The sequence below is a fragment of the Macrotis lagotis genome, chromosome 3, assembly GCF_037893015.1.
Source record: "Macrotis lagotis isolate mMagLag1 chromosome 3, bilby.v1.9.chrom.fasta, whole genome shotgun sequence".
NCBI lineage: Eukaryota > Metazoa > Chordata > Mammalia > Peramelemorphia > Peramelidae > Macrotis > Macrotis lagotis.
Window position 1 is genome coordinate 38,515,806 of NC_133660.1, and position 17,984 is coordinate 38,533,789.

General features: G+C 38.3%; 2 protein-coding genes across 7 annotated transcripts in view; one reads left to right on the forward strand and one right to left on the reverse strand.

The window, feature by feature from the left end:
- Nucleotides 1-17,984, forward strand: part of TMEM150C (transmembrane protein 150C) — a 78,387-nt gene that overhangs the window by 54,721 nt on the left and 5,682 nt on the right. For all 6 annotated transcript variants that reach the window (XM_074228524.1, XM_074228527.1, XM_074228525.1 and 3 more), the window contains 5 exons: nt 249-338; nt 3,194-3,247; nt 3,377-3,409; nt 3,514-3,581; nt 9,951-10,078. In XM_074228524.1, coding sequence (XP_074084625.1) covers nt 249-338; nt 3,194-3,247; nt 3,377-3,409; nt 3,514-3,581; nt 9,951-10,078 — 373 coding nt within the window. The remainder of the gene's footprint in view (nt 1-248; nt 339-3,193; nt 3,248-3,376; nt 3,410-3,513; nt 3,582-9,950; nt 10,079-17,984) is intronic.
- The window catches only part of ENOPH1 (enolase-phosphatase 1), a 43,721-nt gene continuing 42,393 nt past the window's right edge, over nt 16,657-17,984 (reverse strand). The window contains exon 8 of the transcript XR_012476880.1: nt 16,657-16,826. The gene's annotated coding sequence lies outside the window, so the exon portion shown is untranslated. The remainder of the gene's footprint in view (nt 16,827-17,984) is intronic.

The window sequence follows — 17,984 nt, forward strand, 5'->3', positions numbered from 1 at the left end:
ACTTGGTTGCCCCCTTTACAGGTAGAGAAACCGAGGCACAAGTAGAGGTTTTTAAGTGACTTTTCCAGGGTCACCTAGCTAGAAAATTTCTGAAACTGAATTTGAACTCAGATCTTCCTGACTTCTAGGCCCAGAGTTCTATCCACTGTGCCATAAGGAGAGCCCCACCACCACCCCCAAGCCCTGAAAAAAGCGAATGATCAGCAGATGTTCATTCCTCAGTAACCTGTCCTTTTCCTTTGTTTCAGTGGAGCAGGCATGGATGGGAAGAAATGCAGCGTGTGGATGTTTTTACCTCTGGTTTTTACCCTGTTCACATCAGCTGGGCTATGGATAGTGTAAGTGGCTCACCATGCATTCAGGTATCTGGGGTTACAGGTGCAAGGATAAACATGGGACGAGTGAGTGTGGAAGGATTCTTAGTGCCACCACGCTGCATACTACCCTGTATTTCATGACCCTAGGGACTCCTTCACTTCACAGATGAGGCAAGTGAGGCCCAGGATAGTATGAAATGCTTTGCAAAATATACTCCCTTCTCCTTGTCAAATTCCTTTATTGAGTTGGGAGGGAAGAGAAGGAGAGGTCATACAAGTCGTCTGATAAAAATACTGAGCATTTACTTAATTTTGTTACTAACTATAAAAATTTTGTGTGCCAATAGTATTTTTAAAATTTATTTGGGGGCGGCTAGATGGTGTAGTGGATAAAGCACCAGCCCTGGAGTCAGGAGTACCTGGGTTCAAATCCGGTCTCAGACACTTAATAATTACCTAGCCGTGTGGCCTTGGGCAAGCCACTTAGCCCTGTTTGCCTTGCAAAAACCTAAAAAAAAAAAATTACTTGCAGCAAAATCACTAGATTTAAATATTTTATGTGGTTGCATTGATAATCTGATAATCCATATCAGATTGCTTGCCATCTCAGTGAGAGAGGAGGGGAGAGAAGAAGGAATAGAATTTGGAATTAAAAACTTTAAAAAAAAGAATGTTAAACGAATGAATGAATGAATGTATAAATTTACTTGCAGCTTTTACTCCTCTGGTCTTGGCAGGACAAGGGTTTGATCTATAGCCTCATCCATAACTAATTATCCATGTGGAGTTTAAATCCAAGTCATCATAATAGATTTAGAGCAAACTCCTTCATTTTACAAATAAGGAAAATGAGGCTCAGGGAAGTAAATATCTTGCCAAGATCCTACAGGCTGTGAATAATTGAGGCAGTATTGGAAGCCAAGGCTTCTGACTCCAAAGTCAATGCCTTTTCCAAACACTAAATATTATAATGAAATCATAAATCTATACACTCACATGTAATACATACATAAATACATTCTCAATAGCTCATTATTCAACAAACGGGCTTAACTTTTGTCAAAAGTGAATTTTGGGGAGGACATAATTGACTCCATTTAGTTCTGTAGTCACTATTTTGACATGGATAAAATGTTCATGAATTGCAGGACCAAAGGCAACAGCTAATTCTCTTCACTGTCTTTCTTTGCTCCCCTAATTGGTACAAGAAGATTTTAGTTGCCTTAACAAAAGGGTAGATTTCAAACTCTGAAATGTTCCCTTCCTTTATCTGGTCTGTCGGGCAGTAACCCTTAACTGAGTGAAACCAGTCATAATAACAAGGACATATCCCTTATCTGACTCTTGTAACTAATGATATACATTCTCCTTAACAAGCATATTTTATTTCTTTTTATAAGTAGCTCCACTACAACGAGGAGCCATTATTCTTTCTTTGTTTCATGTAATTATATATATATAATACATCTATAATAATATATAATAGATATAAATTATAATATATGTGTAATATATTACATCTATTATACTATGTAAAATATATAACAATATATAATAGTATAAAATAGAATACATACATAATGATAGTATAAAAACTAGTATAAAATAGAATACATACATAATGATAGTATAAAAACTACCAACTGACTTGTGAAGGTGGATAATATGCATGCTGGATATAATAAAACCCAAATTTCAATTCATTCTGGACTATTTGCATTAATTAACCAAACAATGTCCAAATTCATGCAATACTCAAAAACATAAATTACGTGACGAAGAACACTCTATTTGACATGAAGTCACTAGGAAAGAAATGCAAATCAAAACAATTCTGAGGTTTCAATTCATACCCACCAATTAGCAAAGGAGTCAAAAGATGGGAAGAGTTAGTACTGGAAGGATTGTAGAACATGGGCACTGGTGCATTGTTGGGGGAGCTTTAAATTTGTAAAACCTTTTTAAAAAGCAATTTGGAATTGGGTTAAGAAAGTGACTCAAAGATCCTTATCTTCTGATGCAGAGATCTTCCTGTCTGAATTATAATCTGAAGAGGTCAGTGATCAAAAGAAAGGCATCATGTAAAACATCAGATGGTATTTGGTATATCGGTGTATATGGAACACCAAATATTTAGAATTGTAGAGTAGCAAAGACCTTGAAAGAAGTAGGTGTCCCTTAATTGGGGATTGGCCAAAAAAAGGTGTAGTATGTGTATATAATAGAGTTTTGCTCTGCTCTAAGAGTTAGTAAATATGATTTTCCTGGAGAAATCTGGGAAGACCTATATGAACTGATGCAAAATGAAGCAGAACTAGGAAAACAATATAAATAATGACTATAACAAAATAAATGGAAAGAACAACAAAACAATCAAAACTGAAGGTGAAATAATAATATTGACCCTAAAGAAGAGATATGAAAATGCAGTTGGCCCCTCTTCTTGAGGTGGAAGACTATGATTGTAGAACACTGCAATGTGTTGGGAAGGGGAAGTGGAATGGAAATGTAGGCAAAGTATAAAATATCAATAAAATGTTAGGAATGCTCCCAAACCCTAGGGAATATCTACTTGATTTTAGGCAATTTAAAGATAAGAAAAGTTCAATTTCTGCAAACAAGGTGAGGCAGTTAAACTGCCCTTTGGAGTCATTCCTTTTTCTTCTTTCAGGCAAGTTTTCATCTCATCTAGGTCAAGGGAATGCATTGAGGGGCTAAGGTGATATTAATGATATTTTTTGACTCCCATGGGCTAAATGAAATCTAGTGATAGCTATTGAAAGAATCAGTTGGATAAATACTTTCATTGATTTTTCTAATAATTTCATGCACCAAAAAAATTGTTCTCTCTCTCTCTCTTAAATTTCCATTTTTAGATACTTCATAGCTGTGGAAGATAACAAAATTTTCTCTTTAAATGCACCTGAAAGGTAAAGTTTATCTCTGTTGTTTTACTTCGGTTCATTAAGCTCAGCAAAATGTTCACTGGTGGGTGAAGCTCATCTGTGAACTGAGAAGCCAGACCTTTAATCTGGCCTTCCATGTTTTATGTTCTCTAGGAAACCTGGTCAGAAACACGCACCCTATATAAGGTAATTGGATATTTCATGTTTCGGGCCTTTCTGGAAGGGGGTGGGCAACATGCCAATAAGAAAGGATGATTTCAACTCAACTCTAATGAAACTTTTTTTAAAAGTATTGCAGGTGATGAACCTCCTGCAAGTTGTGTGTTCAGTCAAGTGATGAACATGGCAGCATTTCTTGGTAAGAACAACATGAAGAACAGTTTATTTACTTACGGAGATATATATATATATATATATATATATATACATATATATATATATTCTTTTAGAAGGTTCTTTTTAAAATTAATTTAATATCTTCTTTTCCCCCAATTACATGTAAACACAATTTTAACATTCATTTTTCCAAATAAAAATATTCTTCTAAGCCTCCCCAAATTGCATTTCATTCTGTTTTTCCCATATGCTGAAACAGTATTTTGTCTCTGTTTTGCCCCAAAATGCAATTTAATGCATTTTTATTTTTCTCCCTTCCCACTCTTTGATTGTAAAGATGAAAAATATGCCAGGGTTCTCCTGAAAAATGAAGTTTTGTTTGTGCCAATACTATTAGTTTTATGTCTAAAGCTCAAAAGTAGCATCCTCCAATGTCCTAGGCAAAGCTGCGAAGTAGCCAAAATAACCTTTCTTGTTCTATTCTCTCTTCCCTTTATTGGAAAGGGGCTGAGGAAGCTGGATGGATAGAGTACTGGCCCTGAATTCAGAAGGACCTGTGGTCAAATGTGACTTCAGACCCTTACTAGCTGTGTGACCCTGGGCAAAGCACTTAACTCTCATCACCTCAAAAATCATAGTTTATACACTTAATAATTACCTAGCTGTGTGGCCTTGGGCAAGCCACTTAACCCCTTGCAAAAACCTAAAAAAAAAAAAAAAAAATTAAAAAGGGGCGGCTAGTTGGCGTAGTGGATAAAGCACCGACCTTGGAGTCAGGAGTACCTGGGTTCAAATCTGGTCTCAGACACTTCATAATTACCTAGCTGCGTGGCCTTGGGCAAGCCACTTAACCCCATTTGCCTTGCAAAAAACTAAAAAAAAAAAAATAGTTTATGTACGGTCCAGCAAAGTGATTCATATACAAAGCCTCCAGTTAATTTCTAAAATGTTACCAATTTTCCAATACAAACATATCCTTTACTTTCCACCACTCTCTGTTCCCCTAGGAAACAAAAGATGTGATTTGATTTTTCCTGGCTTTTTCACTAAAATGGCATTTGTGTTCTTTTTTTTCTCTTCATCTTTCATGATGCTTAGTGACATTTGGTGCCTGCAGAACCACCATTTTGGAGAACATCTCTCTTTCCCAAGATCTAATGAACAATGATCAACCCTAATTCAATCTTCATTTTAGCTAACATGTAAATGGAACCAGCAGATGTCACTATAATGGACAAAATTGGCGAGCCAATATTGGTTCTTTTCTATTTTCTCTTCCCTTTATTGGAAAGGGGCTGAAGGAAATACTGCGGGGTCATACCCATCCTCTCCTGGGCCAGCTCAGCTCAGGGGGAGGACTCTCCCTTGTACTATTTACCTCCTTTCTTCTACTCCCTTCCTTTCCTTCATTGGCATCTGACTGGGGAAGATGGTACCTTTAGCTTAGTTTACAGGTTAAACCATAACCCCAAATCCAGTTTAAACTCTGCTTTTAAAAAATTAAAAGTGATTAATAAAATCATAACTACTCATCAAGTCCCCAGTAAGCCTGTGGCTGCCAGCTTGGAAAGGAAAATTTCTTGGTCAGTTAAAACAAATTTTTTTAAGTTTTTTGCAAGACAGTGGGGTTAAGTGACTTGCCCAAGGTCATGCAGCTAGGTAATTATTAAGTGTCTGAGGCCAGATTTGAACTTCAGTCTTCCTGAGTCCAGGGCCGGTGCTCCATCCACTGAACCACCTAGTTGCCCCAGTCAGTTGAATTTTTAATAGTTAAATAACCAATGACTCTCCAACAAGGTTCAAACCTAGAACCATAGCCAGTTATAAGTTTAATATGAAGAAAAATAAAGTCACTTTATTTTTTAATTAATATTTTATTTGTTCTCCAATTATGTACAATAGTAGTTTCTACCTATCATTTTTGTAAGGTTTTGAATTTTACAATTTTTCCCCCATCCTCCCTTCCCTCTCCCCACCCCCCCACAGAAGGCAGTCTGGTAATCAGTAAAGTCACTTTAAAGAATTAATTTAAAAACATAGCCAAGACACAAATTATAAACTGAAGCCAGACTGCAAACTGTCAAACATAGGGAGGGAGGAAATGGAAAGGAGAAACCTTTCTGGAGGTCTTGGTCTCCAAAGGGCAGTACCCCCTCAAAAAAATAGAATTAGAGCCCTCTTGTTTAAAGAGGGAGACTTTTACAGCCAGCACCATCTAAGCTTAGTCCATAGCTGTGGTCAACATAAGGGACTGCCCACTCAGCTCCCTGGCTGACCCACAGAGAGCTCTTAAGCTCTGCCTCGGACCCATCCATGGGACCCCATTTCTTCCCCAGGCCAGGCTGGTGAATGATAATCCCCAAAATGCTTCACTAGAATTCAAACACTGAACTTTTCAGGACAACCAGTCCAAGGCTCCCCTACCTATGATCAAACTGGAGAGTCTTGTTCCTTCAAGCTGGGCTTTCATTATCCTTTCCACAATCTTATGAAATAATAATCTCTTAAAATTTACTATCATCAATATTTGTTACCTTCCTTGCTTCCTTCCTTCTTTCCTTCCTTTTTCCTTCCCTGTTTTCCTCCCTCCCTCCTTCCCTCCCTTCCCTTTCTTTCCTTCCTCCTTCCCTTCCTTCCTTTCCTCTGTTTCTTCCTCCCTCCCTCCATCCTTTCCTTCCTTCTTCCCTTCTTTCCAACTCCAAGGTTAATGCTCTTTCCATGACAACATACATGAACTCCCTCTTGTTTTATAAAGTGAACTTAGCTATTGGACATTTGTAGGGGCTACCTCCCTGCCTCAGGTACAAGGATACTACTAATCCACATGTTGGAGCCACAAACTATTTTTCCCATATCTTAAAAATGGATCTCTTGTTCTTAATGTTTTCCATTTTTCTTTAGTGTATTTTTAAAATCGTAATTGGATTAAAAAAAACTCAAAATGTCATAGTTGGGGCAGCAAGGTGGCCTAGTGGATAGAGTACTGACCCTGAAGTCAGGAGGACCTGAGTTCAAATGTGACTTCAGACCCTTACTAGCTGTGTGACCCTGGGCAAATCACTTAATTCTCATCACCTCAAAAAATCATAGTTTATGAACAATCCAACAAAATGATTCATATACAAAACCTCCAGTTAATTTCTAAAATATTACCAATTTTCCAATACAAACATATTCTTTACTCTCCACCACTCTCTGTTCCCCTAGGAAGCAAAGGATGTGACTTGATTTTTCCTAGCTTTCTCACTAAGGTGGCATTTGTATTCTTTTTTTTTCCTTTTCATCTTTCATGATGCTTAGTGACATTGGGTGCTTGCAGAATTCATCACAATGAATGTCTTAGAGAAGGCTCATGGGTGAGGCATCCCTTTGTGTGTGGAAAGTAGCTCTTCCCTGAATGATTTTTCTGTTCCATCTGCAAATATTTTCTTTTCTCTGGTCATACCCCTTACTTGGGAGTATATATCATGGATTCAAGGGACCCAAGGGATCTTCTAATCCAATACCCCCATTTTATAAGTGAGAAGATGGAGGCTCCAGAAGCAGACTGGACCTAACTTGAACTGATTTCTTCAGTTACAAAATCAATGAGTGCTACTATCAGGATTTGAACCTAGGTCCTTTGACGCCAGAGTCTGGAGCTCTTTCCACGTCCCTCCATCCTTCTTCCCTTTTTTCCTTCCCTCCCTCCTTCCTTTTTCCTCCTTCCATTCTACCTCCCCAAATTAACAACTCCAACAGGTCACTGTGTCCCCTAAGCATTGAAGCAGTAAGACATTAGTAAACATCCTGTCTGCTAATCTATTAGTATATATCTTAAAGTGATGATGAAGAGAAAGACTAAAACTAAATTTTTTTATCTAAATATCACTTTGCTCCCACCTAACCTTTATCCCAAATAGATTGATTGCTGTGTCCTATTACAGATTAGATAACACATTACAGAAATTACAGAGGGATGAACAATGAAACAAGAATTTAACCATGAACTAGAAAAGAACTGCCAATGGAAGAATTTATAAGTCTTCCTCCAATGCAGATGATATGAATGGGGAAAGGGGAGGAGGAGGGGGCAAGGATATACCAGGCTAAACCCTAGAATGAAAGGCAAAAATCATTACAGAAATTACAGATGGATAAATAGTGAAACATGAATTTAGCCATAGACTGGAAAGGAACTGCTGATGGAAGCATTTATAAGTCTGATACAGATGATATGAATGGGGAAGGGGGAGGGGGGCTCTCACAGTCTAATGGGGGGCAGATAACACGTAAAATACTACATATAAGTAAAATACAGGCAGGACACAGCTAATCCACTGAGGAAAGGCACTGAATTGAAGGAGAATCAGGATGGGTCTCTTGGAGATGGTGAGATTTTTAAACTGAGACTTGAAGGAAGACGGAGAAGTCGGGAAGTAAAAGTAAGGGGGAGAAGAACCCCCAGACACAGAAGACAACACGTCCAAGGTTAGGAAGATAGCATTGTGTGAGAGCAGCAAGGAAGTCAGGGTCAATGGATTCGAGAGTACGTGGAAAACTAGGAAGGGGTTTTACAAAGATCGTCAAGAGGAATAGGGAGCCATTGAAGTTGGTTGAGTAAGGAGGTGATGTGGTGAGAGTTACTCTTTAAGAAAATAACTGGGGGGGGGGTTGCGGCTAGGTGGCACAGTGGATAGAGCGCTGGCCTTGGAGTCAGGAGTACCTGAGTTCAAATGCGGCCTCAGACACTTAATAATTACCCAGCTGTGTGGCCTTGGGCAAGCCACTTAACCCCATTGCCTTGAAAAATCTTTAAAAAAAATAATAACTAGGGGCTGATGGGAGAATGAAGTCAAGAGATTTGTAGCAGCCCACCCTTGGGTTACTCCATTAGTCCAAGCATGGGGTGATGAGGTGGTGGGGAAGAGAAGAGGCCATATACAACAGATACTTATGGGACAGATTAGATAGAGGAGGGGAGAGAGTGAGGAGTGAAGGTTTTGAGCCTAGGGAACTGGGAGAATGGGGGTGCCCTCAACAGTAATAGGGAAATTTAAAAAGAGAGAAGGGTTTAGAAGAGTCCATTTTGGATATACTAAATTTGATAAGTTTATGGGAAACTGCCAAAAGACAGTTGGAAGGGTTAGGTGGGTGGCACAGTGGACTCAGGTGGACCTGAGTTCAAATCTGGCCTCAGACACTTAATAATTGCTTAGCTGTGTGACCTTGGGCAACCCCACTGCCTTAAATAAACAAAAAATTTTAAAAAGACAGAGATGGGAGACTAAAGGTCAAGAGAAAGGTTTTTGTTTTTATTGTTATTCAACCATTTCAGTCATGTCCAACTCTTTGTGATCCCATTTGAGGTTTTCTTGGCAAAGATACTGCAGTAATTTATTGGTTCCTTCTCCAACTCATCTTACAGATGAGGAAACTAAGGCATAATAGGATTGAGTTACTTACCCAGGATCACATGGCTAGTAAGTGTCTGAAGACAGATTTGAACCCATGAAGATGAGTCTTCTTGGGCCCTGCTCTCTATCCACTATGACACCACCCAGAATAGGTCAGGATAAATTGATCCTGAGAATTATCTACAGAGATTTGATAGATGAATCCTCAGAAGCTGGTGAGAGCAAGTGATGTAGTACAGTCGGAGGAAAGAAAGGGGCTCATAATGAGAGTTTTGGGGAACACTGATAATTCGTAGTCATGACCTAAATAGAATTATTAATCTGAGTGCTTTTACAGGATAAACAAATATAGAGAAAAGAATTCACCATGACTCCTTACAATCCAAATTAATCACCTTTCTATATTTTAAATACATTAAATGTAACAGTAAAAATACCCACCATTTACAGAATAAAAATGTAAGTGACTTGCTCAAAGTTAAAGAAGTAGGAAAGGGTAAAGCTAGAATTGGAGTTCAGATTCTAAATCCCAAATAAAGCTTAGTGTTGTGTGACATCCGATCTAAGCTTCTTTTTCCTGTGCTGACATTTTTAAGAACTCCAAGAATGTTATGCTCACTCTTCCCTGCAATGCACATTTGTCATCACTACCTGCTTGAGGTACATTGGATTCCCTAAAAACTGATTAACTAGGAGCAGCTAGGTGGTGCAGTGGATAGAGCACCGGCCCTAGAGTCAGGAGGAACTGCGTTCAAATCTGACCTCAGACACTTAATTATTACTTAGCTGCGTGGCCTTGGGCAAGTTGCCTTGTAAAAACTAAAAAAAAAAAAAAAAAAAAAAAAAAAAGATTAATGACTCAAGCGTCAAATGGAAATTTTCCCAATGATTATTGATGTTGATGGGCATTTCCACACATAATAATGTGAAGAAAAGTTTGCTGTTGTGACTTTTAAACTTTTATTTGGTGTTTTATGTTTTTGTTTGATTTTTAGCTCTTGTGGTAGCAGTTCTCCGCTTCATACAGTTGAAACCCAAAGTTTTAAATCCGTGGCTAAACGTGAGTGGCTTGGTGGCCTTGTGTCTGGCTTCCTTTGGAATGACATTACTTGGTAATTTTCAGGTACATTCCTTTCTGTCTTTTCTCCTGCCCCATATTAGTTGTACCTCTGTCTTACCTTTTTTTTTTCAACAAAACCACTAGATTATTGCTTATTTAAATATGACAGCCAACCATTTGCTTTTCCTGTATTTCTGAATTCTAGAAAGAAATATAATAATGGGAACCTTTCCACCCCACTTTTACTTCCAGTGGATTGAGAGGTCTGGATGAGTTTGTTTTGGGGAGGTATTTTTTTCTTCTGAACTGTCTTTGTATGTGTTTTGAACAAGGAACAGGATCATAGACTTCTCAGAGTTACTTAGTCCAACCCCTTTGTTGGACAGATAGGGAAACTGGGACTAGATGGATAAAATCATTTACTAAGCAACTTGCCACTGGTGAGTTTCAGAGCTAGGATTTGAACTCGGGATCTTTAATTCCAAATTCTGGAATACAAAATACAAAAATATTCAGTGGAGTTAATACAATATCTAGTAGCATATAGATTTAGAATACTACAACATTATCTATGTTGTATAGTATTTTTATTTATTTTATTAACACTTCTCAGCTACATTTCAGTCTGATTTGGGCTGCCCTGAGAGTTTGGGGGCTTTCAAGTCTGACATCTCTGTGTTCTCCAACACTGGCCCTCAATATATCGTTATTTATTGAAAGGTAGCTAAAGGGACGGCTAGGTGGCACAGTGGATAGAGCACTGGCCCTGGAGTCAGGAGGACCTGAGTTCAAATTTGTCCTCAGACACTTAATAATTACCTAGCTGTGTGGCCTTGAACAAGCCACCTAACCCCAAAGCCTTGCAAAAAGAAAAAAGAAAAAAGAAAGTTAGCTAAAAAACAAGGCAGCCAGGTAGTACCACACCACATAAAGCACAAGACTTGGAGTCAGGAAGACTCTCTTTCTGAATTTAAATCTGACCTCAGATGTTTACTAGCTGTAAGTCACTTTACCATGTTTGCCTCCGTTTCCCCATCTGTAAATGGGCTAGAGAAGGCAAGCTAAGTATCTTTGCACAAAAAAACCCCAAATGGGATCACCAAGAGTTGGACACAACCAAAAAAGCAACTGAACAACAATAACTATCCCTATTTATAATCATGGTAGACAGAGGCGAAGTGACTTGTTCAAGGTTGCATTGTAAGCAAATATCTAAGACAGGGTTTGAATTCAGGTTTTCTGACCAGATTCACCACCTCAAGGAGCCAGAAGGCTTTGTATGAGATCAGTACCTAGTAATGGGGATCCTATCAATAGACAAAGATACGATCCTTGAAAGTATGATTATTTTTCTAGTCAGCTGACCAATAGCAATAGCTAGTACAAAATGATATTCTGAATTACTATCCTGCTTGTTCTGTTAAAGTTATAAATTTTATCTGGAGACTGTCCTCCCCTTTCTTTGTCCAAGCTAGCTAAATACTAATCTCTCATCCTCACATGCCTGGCAGCTGAAAGGTTATGCAAGTCAGAGAGTCCTCTAATTCCCTATTTCATACCAAATATCTAGGGTTATTTCAAGAACATGTCTTATGAATCAACTAGATTTTCTCAGGACATCAAGCTCCAACATATTACAGAAAATTATTCAATCTCACATGATTCTTTCCCTGGGGTCCCTTGAGGACCCTGTAGGAGCCCATGGAAATACAGATATGGGAGGTGCATAGTGAACAGTTGTATTTCAAATTGAGAAGCTCTCCACAGTTATTGGTCAGAAGGGATTCCTAATTCATAATATAATTCAATGGCCGACATTGATGAGTGAGGTCATTCTCTATGGAACACTGGTGGTCATTCAAGGAATTCTGGACTTCTGAGCTCACTGGCCCATTGGCATCTCACTCATTAGAGAGTCTCACCCAATAAGGATTGCATCTGTAGCAGCTTACCCCAACCCACCTAGACCCCGACGCATTTGGAGACCTGCCAGGTCAGTGGTTTGTTCCAATTGGCTCAACCAGTGGAGTCCTTTGAGTTATTTACACACATCCCAGATTATCACTGTAATGTTGGTCTGCTCCCAGAGGTATCTAATTAAATCTTATTTTCTCTTCTTAGTGAGGACACTCTGATGCTAGTCCTGCCTCTAAGGTGTGCCAATCACTCATTGTTGTGAAGGAGTAAGAATATTGACAAGAAATGGATTGTTAAAGAAAGACTTTTATCATTTTAATAAGTAATTAATATAATATTTAGTAAGTCTTATCTTCTTTCCCAATCTTTGTTGCTGTTCAGGTGTTTCAGGAATGTCTAACTCTCGGTGACCCCATTTAGGGTTTTCTTGGCAAAGGTTCTCTAGTTCATTTGACAGAGGAGGAAATAGAGGCAAACAGGGTTAAGTGATTTGCACAAGATCACACAGCTAGGATAGCTAGATCTGAGCTCAGGAAGATGAATCTTCCTAACTCCATGTCCAGATAGCAGTATGGTCCCTTCCCACAGAGATTACCACCCTCAGGTACACAGTTGTCTCTATTCTCTTTTAGAATGCAGTAATAACAGTGCTCAAAACAATGGGGTTTAATCTGTATATTGGTGACTACAAACATTTTCAAACTAATATGTGCTCTTATAATATATTATATTAAATATATTAAAGTAAATCATTGTTGATAATTGTTATTAATATAAGTAATGAATATAATTATTAATATTAATGGTTAAATAATAAATATTGGTATTTTAGTTATTATATAAATAATATGTGATGTATGAATATATGATATATATAAATGATACACATATGTATACATATATATATATAGATAGATAGATAGATAGATAGATAAATCTTTGTGGCCACTAAGGTCAGGAATAGCAAGTGAAGGTTAGTAAGGACAGCTGTCCGGCACTGTGACCAAACTGCTCCCAAATCCTTCCAGGAAGGCACTCATTGGAACTAGCCAGGAAGGGATTCACAGTCAGTCGTTTTTTGTCCCCAAGGGTAGACACTACCATGGGGTACATCCTCTTTACTCTGGAGTGGCTCTTTGGACAGGTAGAAGTTATTCAGCCTGTCAACCAGACCTTTTGCTTCAAGCTTTTGAGTCAACTAGGTGGCTGGCAGAGAAATAGTAAGACCTGAGTTCAAACCAGCCTCAGACACTCACTAACTGTGTGACTCTGTGTGACACTTCACCTCTGTTTGCCTCAGTTTCCTCACAAATAGGATAACTGTAGAGTACTCAGTATGATGTCTAAGTAAAATATGGAAGTCTTCTTTTACAATGAGATACATGATTCAAAGAACTTGACTTTCTGTGGTAAGTGTGGTGTTTATGAACTCATGAAGAGTCTGAGACAGCTGAAACCACTGACCAAATAAACAAAACAAAACCAGCACCTGCTCACAAAACCTTTCAGCAATTTGTAAAATCTAGAGGCAAACACAGGGTCACACAACTAGCTGGTCAAATTTGAACTCAGGTTCTCCTGACACTAATGGCTTCAATCACTTATATTTTTTAGGTTTTTTTGCAAGGCAATGGGGTTAAGTGGCTTGCCCAAGGCCACACAACTAGGTAATTATTAAGTGTCTTAGTCTGGATTTGAACTCAGGTATTCCTGACTCTAGGGCTGGTGCTCTATCCACTGTGCCACCTAGCTGCCCCGCTTCAATCGCTTCTTAGCTGCCTTGCTAAGCACTATACTAAGAACGGCAAAAGACAGTCTATTCTCAAGGAACTCACAATCATTAATGGTGAAGACAAAAAAAAAAAAAAGAAAAAGAAAAGGAAAGAAAAATAATGGTGGAGGCAACCTGCTGTGGCCAAATGGTATGTCAAGAAGATAGATTGGAAATAATCAATGGAAGGAAAACAATAGAATAAAGGGGGTGAATGGGAAGTCAGGGGAGGAGGGGAATAATACATGGAGATAGGGGCTATTATTATCATGTTTTGCAGATTAGGAAATTGGGGCAAAAAGAGGCTCAGTGACTTGCCCACTTACCACTAATGAATGTCAGAATCAGGATCTAAACTCAGTTCTCCCTGTCTCTATCTGCTTCACTGTCTACCTCACCATACCTCACCATTATATATGCATAATTCTAGCTATCATTCCCCCCCAAAAAATTATAGCATATCTCCATACTGGGCTTCCATAAGAACATCTCCTTTCCTTTATAGGACTGAGAAGAAACCAGAATGCAGAGGTTCTAGAAAAGAAGGAAAGGAGAGGAAGGGAAGTTTACTAAGTCAGAGAAGAATTTTAATATTGCTAGGGGGCAGGAATGATAGAATCAAGTAAGAAGGGTTTTGTTGTTTTTAACAATGGGGTACACTGGCAGCAGTTAGGTTGAATAGTAGATAGAGCACCAGCCTTGGAGTCAGGAGGACCTGAGTTCAAATTCGACCTCAGACACTGAATAATTACCTAGTTGTGTGGCCTTGGGCAAGTCAATTAACCCCATTGCCAAGGGGGAAAAAATAATGGGGGAATACTAGTATGTTTGTAGGAAGGAAAGAGAGAGAGAGAGAGAGAGAGAGAGAGAGAGACTGATAATAAACTCAATCCACCCTAGAAGAGAAGATGAAATCAAGAGTGTAGAGACTGAAAAAAAAAAAGTGTAGGAAATGAATCTGCCACTTCTCTGCCAGTTCTGAAACCCTGAACAGAGAGCCAGCCACAAGGTTCATGGAATTCCCCAGAACTGCCAGAGGTTAAGCTCCTGGTCACCAACTGAAGTTATTTAATTGTGGGGGGGAAATTCTCTTCTCTACATTTAGGCAAAGTTTGTCCAAGATAGTCTATAAATATCCTTACAAGCATTCTCACTTGGAGAGAGACCCAACTGCTCAAAAGTTTTTCCTGTCCAATGGAATTCTCTCTGACCTACGAAATATGTCCATATCTTATTGTAATGAAAAAAAAAGATAAAATTCCACAGCAAAGTAAAACAAGTCTTTATCTTAGTATTTTGGGTGTTTTTTTTTATTTCTTTACAACGAACAATGGTAATATTGAAGGAATACTTCCCTGAAACCAATTTCTTCCTCTTTGACCATTCCCTCAAAGGTTTTGCCCTTTTTGCTCAAAAATATTCAGGAAGACTAAGTCAAATAATTGGATTTAAAAATAAAGGCATTCCTATTCCTAGTTGAGTCAGCAACAGGCAAGGTCTTAGTTTCAGGAAATTAAGATCCTTCCCTTAAATGAATTAAATCTTCTTGTGGGGGGGGGGGGAGAGGAAGGAAAAGAACCTCTATGTTCTAAAATATTTACAGCAGCTCTCTTTAACTGGGGAATAGCTGAACAAGTTGTGGTATATAATTGTGATGGAATACTATTGTGCTGTAAGAAATGAGGAGGTTGGGGCAGCTAGGTGGCATAGTGAATAAAGCACCAGCCCTGGAGTCAGGAGTACCTGGGTTCAAATCTGATCTCAGACAGTTAATAATTACCTAGCTATGTGGCCTTGGGCAAGCCGCTTAACCCTGTTTGCCTTGTAAAAACCTAAAAAAAAAAAAGAAATGAGGTTGATTTGAGAAAATCTCAAAAGGACTTACATGAATTAATGCAGAATGAAGCGAGTAGAATAGAGAAAAGATTGTATACAGTAATAAATTTTATTTGAAGAGTAACTGTGAATGACTAAGCTGTTCTGAGTAATGTGAATATTCAACTCTGCCATGAAGGACTTATGAAGGAAAATGCTATCCACTCAGAGAAAGAAATTTTATACACAAGTATGTATTATTCCACATATATGTATAAATCAAGAGTTGGCCTTCCCTTGTACCAGGTTGGCAAAGGAGGGAGGGAAACATAGAATTCAAAATATAGCAAAAATAAATAAATTAAATAAATATAAAATAGTTTAAAAATTGATTAAATCTTCTATTGAAGGGAGGAATATCATTTAGGTTGTTTAATCAGAGATGTCAGACCAGGACACTGTGATAATTTCTTTTTCTTACTATTTTACAATACATTGGAAGTCTTGATGCTACAAGTTTCCAGAGACACCTCCAAGGTCATATAAATCCATTTTTCTACAACATTCTACAACATTCAATTCAATTCAACAAACATTTTTTAATGTTGCCTAATGTTCTCTGAAAGACAACAAAGATGGGGAAAGCAGCCAGATTGGACAAATTAAATATGGAAATCTGTTCTTGAAAGTGCTATCATTTGGGGGACATCTCGAATGATCAGTTCAAAACAGAAGGGAATACTTAAGACATGAAAAAATCTTCTATTTTACTCATAGCTTAAAAAAAAAAAGGTGACTGAGAAGACATAACTCCATGCTTACTTTCCCATCTATATAAAACTTTTAACAAAAATCAAACTCATACATGGTAGGGGAGGGAATAAGCAGACCTTTGTGAATATTCTACAATAGATCACAGTTTTACCATTTCACAATTGACAAAAAATGTAGAAGATATAAGAACCAGCTGGGCTTTGTCAATTATGAAAAAAACTATTTGACTAGAAAGAAATACCACCTTACAGTCCTTTTTTCACACAAGTATCTCCCATCAACACATCAAAATCACTCAAAAAAAGTCTGAGGACAGAAATAATCCTATTCAATGATCCTCTCATCATAAATAATAGACAACAAAGTATAAAATTAAGACTTGTCTTCTTGCCTGGGGTATTCACCGTTGTGATGAGGAGGCAGATTACAAGTGGATGAGAAAGATTCCCTGGGGATGTTGAGGTCCTCAAGTCACCCCTCTTTGTAGATGGCCTTTTCCTAGTTACATCCAGTTCTGGAAGGCGGCGGAGCTTCCTGAAAGGAGAGAGCCACAATCCCTCAAAAGAGTTTTTGACCCAACCATATACAAGTAGATAAGGAATGTCAGTTGCCCAGAGTATGACATGAAAATGGATGGACAGCCTGGAGTGTCTACATGTAATATGTAGGACAGATAGGAAGACAGCTTGGGCTGGAAATTCAACAAGGAGAAGGGAGAATACTGACTCACCTTGGGGCTGTACTCTCCCTTCATTACACTTTCTCCTAAGTTAAATACTTGCTGACCTCAGCAAATCAACTGAGGTATATTTGGCACATTTGTTCTGGAAAATTCTCTGAGAGTCTGTGAAGACTAGAATATTGCCCTTTTGAGTTTCTCTTGGAGCACCATACACTAAAGAGAGTACACATACCCATGGCGAATTGCTTTCTTAATAGTTTTCTGATTGCTATGTCATGTCCTTATAAAAGACCATTCAGTCCTGGCCCTAGAATGCATTCTGTCCTCACCACCACCTCTTAAAATCTCTAGTTTCCTTCAAAGTCACTTCCTACAAGAGGTCCTCCCTGAGTTGCTAGCTACCACCACCACCAAATTATTCTGTATAGATGAGGTGTCCTAAAAGTCTTGGTGTGGATTTATTTTTTAATGATAAAAATTGCACTTAGACTTTTAGACACCCCAATTTTTGCACTAGATATAGACTGTTTGACCCCACCACCGTGCATGCCACTTTGTTGTTGAGTTATTTTAAGTTGTGTCTGACTCTTTGTGTCCCAATTTGAGGTTTTCTTAGCAAAGGGACGAGTGGTTTACTGTTTCCTTCTCCAGTTCATTTTATGGATGAGGAAACTGAGGCAAATTGAGTTAAGTGACTTGCCTAGGGTCACTCAGCTGTTAAGTGTCTGAGACTGGATTTGAACTCAGGAAGATAAATCTTGACTCCAGGACTAGTATTCTACCCATTGCACCACCTAGCTTTACCTAGTTGCACTTAATAAATATTTGCCAATTGACATTTTAGTAACATATAGTATACCAGATTTAATCACCCATCTCCTTTGAATGTTATACTGAAACAAATGAGATAAATACAAAATGCAGAGATCTCACTCCATTGATTCGTGATATTCTTTTCTTAACCATATTAATAGACATGTTAGTCCAATCAATTGATTTATTTTTCAGAA